At 36.7% G+C, this 6,524-nt stretch overlaps 1 protein-coding gene across 2 annotated transcripts; it reads left to right on the top strand.

The window, feature by feature from the left end:
• Positions 1 to 651: 651 nt before the first annotated feature.
• Positions 652 to 6,262, top strand: LOC129896985 (histone-lysine N-methyltransferase, H3 lysine-9 specific SUVH6-like). Of its 2 annotated transcripts, none has more exons than XM_055972996.1 (3): positions 652 to 804; positions 2,867 to 5,482; positions 5,998 to 6,262. In XM_055972996.1, the coding sequence occupies exon 2, from the start codon at positions 2,867 to 2,869 to the stop codon at positions 5,468 to 5,470; it is 2,604 nt and encodes an 867-aa protein (XP_055828971.1). In that variant the 5' UTR covers positions 652 to 804; the 3' UTR covers positions 5,471 to 5,482; positions 5,998 to 6,262. The 2 variants fall into 2 exon arrangements, with proteins under 2 accessions (XP_055828971.1, XP_055828972.1); XM_055972997.1 differs by lacking the exon at positions 652 to 804 and adding an exon at positions 2,528 to 2,621.
• Positions 6,263 to 6,524: the final 262 nt, after the last annotated feature.

The following is a 6,524-nucleotide window of genomic DNA, read 5'->3' as shown; positions in this document are numbered from 1 at the left end:
GGTTGATATGAAAGACTCTGTGCTGAGGCCATCTTCGCTTCAGAGGCTTACAAAAACATGAACCAGATTCCAAAATTGGGTTGAAATGGAGGTTGAAGACGATAGAGAGAGGTGGTATGCATTTTTTAGAGAGAGAACAGAGAGAGAGCAGCGTTATTGATGGGTTAGGTTTAGATTTATTTGGGTATGATATATTATTGATGGGTCAGATACTAAATTGATTGGGTCGAATCTAATATTATTTGATCCGGATGAAAAAATAAGAGGGAAAATAAGTTGGCCACTGAGAAACCGACACGTGGCACTCTATTATACTCAAGGGCATATTTGGCCCAAATTATAACGGTAAGGGTATAATTGGCCCTAAAGTATAAGGAAGGGCATAGATAAACTATTTTTCGAAGTTCAAGGGTAATTTTGGCCCTTTTCCGTATATTTATTGCACTTGTATTCCTAGTGGAACCAAACACGCATAATAGGAAAGAGATTTTGGGAATTTTAATTTAATCCCCCCAAAAAACTATGCTTACTTAAGAGTTTGACCTAAATTAGAATAAGTAATTATGGTAACTTTGTTGTGTATGACTTAAAGAAACCCAATTCGAAAAGGAATCAAATGCATACCTTATTGTGCGTTCACTTTATATTATTAGTATAAATAGGAGCTTGGTATTGCCATACCCTTGAGCCTTGTTCCATACTAATATTTTTGGTCCATGGCAACCTTTTGTGCTGTGGGGTTTTTGGCTTTAAAATGCGTTTTCATCTTATGAAGCCAGCCAACACTTGAAATCACACTTCCAAGTAAGTTGTTTCTTTTCTTGGTGTTTTGAAATTCTTTAGTTTAATTTCCCTGGCATAATTTTTCTCTTCATTACCGTGTTGGTTGATTTTGTATCTAGAATTTTACGATGAATTTAACCTTTATATATATATGGTAGAGCTATTACACCGCACACATGCTTCGATTAAAATTCATAGTATCTAAATATATATATGTGAAAATATTAATATGTAATTAAAGTGGCACCAGAAATACACAAATAAGTCTTGAATCCGAGTTTGGATCCTCGGGGGAGCACTATGATTGTTTTCCCCCTGCATCTTCTTGTCTTTTCCTTTTCTTTGCGATTGTGTGAGGCCTCACCTAAGGGTGTCTAATGTGCCGGGCTAATCCGGAACCGATTGTTTCCGTCTAGACCAGATCGGTCCATGTAGAGGGGGCAAGGTTGGGCTAGGTTGCACAATAAATCAGACCCGCACAAATACTTTTGGAGTGTAGGTGGATCGAGATCGGCAAATCCTATAAAGTCCCACCAAATACAAAATAGGTTAATCAATTCGGCTCAGTTCAATAAAACTTTAAGTTAGTATTTTTTTATAAATATTAAATACTTAAAAAATTGAATTTGAATTAAATTTTAAAAAATATTATTTTAAATATAAATTGGCCAGGTCCAACAGAACCTGACCCCTCCCAGGCCTAAATAAATCATGATTAACCAATCTCAGTTTGGAATCGGTTCCCCAACCCATACCCCCGGACTAGACGGAATGAATTTGTGTTGAACTGAACCGGTCAAATAGAACCTGACCCCTCGTAGGCCTAAACAAATCTGAATTAACCCAGCTCAGTTGGAACCGATCTCCCTAATCTATACCCCAGACAAGTCGGATTAGTTTTTTCTTGAACTGAATTAGTCTGTCCGGTCTGGTAGAACATGACCCCTTACAGACATAAATATATCTGAATTAACCCAGATCGGTTGGAACAGGTCTTTCCAATCCGTACCCCGGGCCATTCAGATTGAGTTTTTTACTTGAACTGAACTGATCGGCCCAACCCCTTAACACTTTTAGCCTTTGCTCTTTCATGAATTTTTATTTTTTTCAATTTTATTCAAGAATTTAATTTAAATCAAGGTACAAAATTGAATATCCACAACCTTTACATTTTGGATTCTGTCTCTGACTATATCGTTACAACTAATAGCCCCATTGCTCCCTCTTTTTTGGTCAGTTTCATAAAAAAAAATGACATTTTAATTAATTTTATTAGTAATAATTAAACATTAAACTTCTTACTTTATCTTTAATGAGATAATTTATAATCATACAAATATATATGATTTATTTTAGACTAAATTTTGAGATTTTTTTTTAATTCTTAAAGTCGATGTCCAGTGAAAATGTATCTTTTTGTTAGGGAATCGAGGTCGAATATGTCAATAGTCCATTAAACTTAATTTTATTTAAATACTCAAACTATGACATGTTTTGATTGAGTACTTGAACATGTGATAAAGTGTTCCTATTAACTTCTAATTAAAATTTAAGTTATATATCAACTCAAATTTTAATGAACTGATATGAATTGAATTGAGCTAATAAACTGACGGGTCATTTAATCTGCCCCAACTTGAGCAAGTCAGGCGAGTTGTGATTTGATGGGCTAATTTTGCGCCAAAACACAATTTTCTGCCGAATAGGTTTAATTATAACGACCCATTAGTTTAATGCCTTCTACTTCGCCTCTTTCTATGGCACTGATTTCCCTCCCAAATTCAAGTTAAAAAACTGCCATTTTCAAAGGATTTCAGAATTCTGCTCTCACCCCTAATGTGAGTTTCGTTAATCTTCTCCATTACTTATTAGGCGTATTCTTTTTGTTTATTCTTGCTTTGCTATAATGTTTTTTTCTTTTTGGTTCGATTCAAAAATTTCACAATGCCTTGTCTTGTTAGGTGTTAATAATCATGTAATGTGTTTGTGTTGTCGTAAAATTGTTTGCTATTTTACGTAACCAGCTAAACTGGTTTTATTTTTAAGTGAGGGTTTTAAGTTGTGTGTACTTTATTAATTGTAGATGTCTGTGTTAGCGGAAACGAGTCCCTCAAAGATGTTAGGGAAGAAGAAACTTCATCAGATGGTTGATACTAAATCTCCCTCCACATTTAAGCGCCTAAAAGTTGATGCTACCCGCAATTTTCCTGAGAATTGTGGTCCATTTGTTCGTGAAAACAACGGAACCAGAGAGATCTATCCGGAATTTCCATCCACTACCAAGCGTGTAAAAGTCGATGCTACGAGGAACTTTCCTGAGAATTGTGGCCCCTATGTTCCTCAAAAGAAGAATGGAAGCAATACTCAATGCTCTGTTGATGCTGAGATCAAAAGTTGTTCTGAAATTGATATGAATGTGGTTGAGTCAGTTGAGCCTTTAAGTGTTTTTGTGCCAAGTAATTTTGAGGCTAAAAGGGATGATTTGGCAGCAACTGGTGCGCGTCCAAAAGAGGCTGGTGATTCAAGTCATTTGAATACCTCATGTCAACCTACTAATGGAAATAAACCTTTGAAGATGAAAGAAGAAAATCTTATGTATGATGAGTCTACTCAACAGCATGAAGTCTTGGTTGATCAGCTTCTCCAAAAGCCATCAATTGAGACAGGAAATTCATGTGATTGGTTTATAAAAGGTGAACCTATTGAAAATGGACAAGTATTGCCTGCTATTGTTTCACAAGAAAATCTAATTGAAGGTCGAAATGATGAAGCTGGTAAGGAAACAAGCAAGATAGTTCATTACGAAGAAGTTTCTGACGATGAATCCAGGAGTAGGGTAGATAGTTTATCCTGCTCCAAGTGGAACTCACTGAAATCACGTCTCAAGACCCCAAGTGCCAATAAGAAAGGTGGCAAGGGTGAGATCGTTCAGGAAGAAGCAGTTAGTTTTCCAGAACCCCTACACAAGTGCAAGGTTATTATTGAAGATGAATCTGTGGTCATGAAGAAGCAAATAAATCTCGGAGTTTCTCATGAAGATTTAAGGAATTCTGCTTTCATGTGTGGTTTTTCTGGTCATGGATTGTCAACTGAATATGAACATATTCAGAAAGTGAAAGAAGTTAGAGATACTCTGAAACTTTTTGATGACGTATATACTAAACTTTTGCTAGAAGAAAAAGCAGAAGAACATGAAGGACAGTCCAAAAGAAGAATCCATATAGAGGCAGCAATGGCTTTGAAAAATCAGAAAAAGTGGGTAAATTGTGAGTGGACTTTTGGACATGTTCCTGGAGTTGAAATTGGGGATCAATTCCGGTTCAGGGCAGAACTTGTTACAATCGGACTACATCACCAATTTATTAAGGGTATCAGTTATGTGAATATTAACAGAAAAGATGTTGCAACTAGCATTGTTGATTCTGGTCGGTATGAGAACGAGGCCATATCTTCTGAAACATTCATTTATGTAGGTCAAGGCGGGAATCCAAAAGTATCTGTTAATGCGATAGTGGAAGATCAAAAGCTTGAAGGGGGTAATCTTGCCTTGAAGAACTCCATGGACTTGGGATATCCAGTGAGGGTTATTTGTGGTCGACAAAGAGTGAATGGTGAAAAGAGTGATATAAGATACATTTACGATGGGCTCTACAGCGTGACCAAGTGTTGGGAAGAAAGAGCTCCAACTGGAAAATACATTTTCAAGTTTGAACTGAAAAGAAATCTTGGCCAACCAAAACTTACTCGTGAAGTCTTGTCACGGCCAGCAAAGTTAGTCAATGTAAATCATTTTCATGTTAACAAGGCAACAAAATCAATTATACAGTCAGAGTTTGTTGTAGACTATGATGTCTCACAAGGAAAAGAGAAGATACCGATCCCTGCTGTCAATTCAATAGATGATGCGAGACCCCCACCATTCACTTACATTACCAACATGCAATATCCAGATTGGTATTATATCTCTAGGCCTCAAGGTTGCAATTGCACTAGTGGATGCTCGGATTCTGAGCAATGCTCTTGTGCTTCTAGGAACGGAGGTGAGATCCCATTCAACACAAGAGGCTCTATTGTTAGAGCACAACCTCTTGTTTATGAGTGTGGTCCATCTTGCAAATGTCCCCCTTCTTGCAAAAATAGAGTTAGCCAACATGGTCCTCGATACAATTTGGAGGTTTTCATGACCGAATCGAGAGGATGGGGTTTGAGGTCACGAGATCATGTCTCATCCGGTAGTTTTATATGTGAATATGTTGGGGAGTTGCTTGATGAAAAGGAAGCTGAAAATAGAATAGATCATGATGAGTACTTGTTTGATATTGGCAACTATGATGTAGATATCCCCAAAAGGAATGTTGCACGCAATAATAACCTCAAAGTTGAGTCAAGTTCTTTGATGAGGAAGGATGAAGATGGCTTTACCCTTGATGCGTTAAGATATGGAAATGTTGGAAGATTTATCAACCATAGTTGCTCACCAAACCTTTATGCTCAGAATGTCATGTATTACCATGGTGATAGGAGAGTACCTCACATAATGTTTTTCGCTTCTGAAAGTATTGCTCCATTAGAGGAGCTTACTTATCACTACAACTACCATATTGACCATGTTTATGATAAAAATGGCAATCTGAAGAGAAAGAATTGTAGATGTGGCTCCCGGAAGTGCGAGGGGAGACTGTACTAAAGAACTACTCATGTAAGACTATTCCTCTTGACGTGATATTTGAAGTATAATTTTTGTAATCTTTGTGCACTTGTCTTTTCAACTTTTTGATCCCTTGCCCATTTACGTTTGATTGTGCAAACTTTGATCTCTTGTAACATTTGTTATGCCTAATTTCCCACCTTCTATGGTTTTTGCTTGGTCTTGAATTCTATAGTAGAATAACTTAAATGGTTGTATAACCACATGAGGGAGTTAACACTTATTCAGCCTCTTAATTTTAGACTTGCTGAAATAGAGCTTACTTACCACCCTTGACCAAAATCCTCAATAGAAACATTAATATGAACTGCAAATGTCTATTTTCCTATCAAGTAGCAAAATTTGTACACGAATGCAACATTGCAATTTATAAGTAAAATTCTTCACTGAATCAACACGATATGATTGTTCAGTTAATGCTTTTTGCTGATTCTCTTCAGTTTCTGTCATGTATGCTTATGGTTGTGTGATACAATTTAGTGATGTGTTTAATCTTGTTTCTACAGCCTGGCTTTCAAAATACTTATCAGCAGATGAATTTTTCGTGCACTAGTAGCAATGAATACCAGCTTGTCACAAGGTTGTATTAAGGAACTGAATTTTTCTAGTTCAGGTTTCATGGAGTTCAGCTTAGCTATTGGTGTTGATTATTGAACTCAATTTTCCTTTGTAACTGGATTTTTGGCTTGCTGTATTTAGGAAAGTTTGGACAGCTTTTACTTCAGTTCTTTATTTCGTGCATCAAGCACTATAAGAAAATTAAAAAGTCAACAGTTCTTTTGCCAGCATTTGCTTTGCAGCTGTTTTTTCTCTAGCATTTCTTTATAAATTTACTTCAGCTTACAATTATTCGTTAGGTGTCGTTTGGTGTGCGGACTAAAGATATAGAATTCCTCGGTACGGTCATTCGGAAAGTCCCTCCGAGGGCGACTCCCATACAATTCTTGCGAGAGCTTGGCTCGATTGCTTGACTGGAATCAGAGGAATTCATGGTGTGCGGACTAAAGTATCCTGAGATTAAATCGTTGGACTA

The sequence above is a fragment of the Solanum dulcamara genome, chromosome 7 (assembly GCF_947179165.1).
Source record: "Solanum dulcamara chromosome 7, daSolDulc1.2, whole genome shotgun sequence".
NCBI lineage: Eukaryota > Viridiplantae > Streptophyta > Magnoliopsida > Solanales > Solanaceae > Solanum > Solanum dulcamara.
The sequence above is the reverse complement of the archived record's forward strand: the minus strand, read 5'-3'. Positions and strand labels throughout refer to the sequence as shown.

Coding starts and splice junctions, on each gene's coding strand:
- LOC129896985 (XM_055972996.1), top strand. CDS start 2,867: ATGTCTGTGTTAGCGGAAACGAGTCCCTCAAAGATGTTAGGGAAGAAG.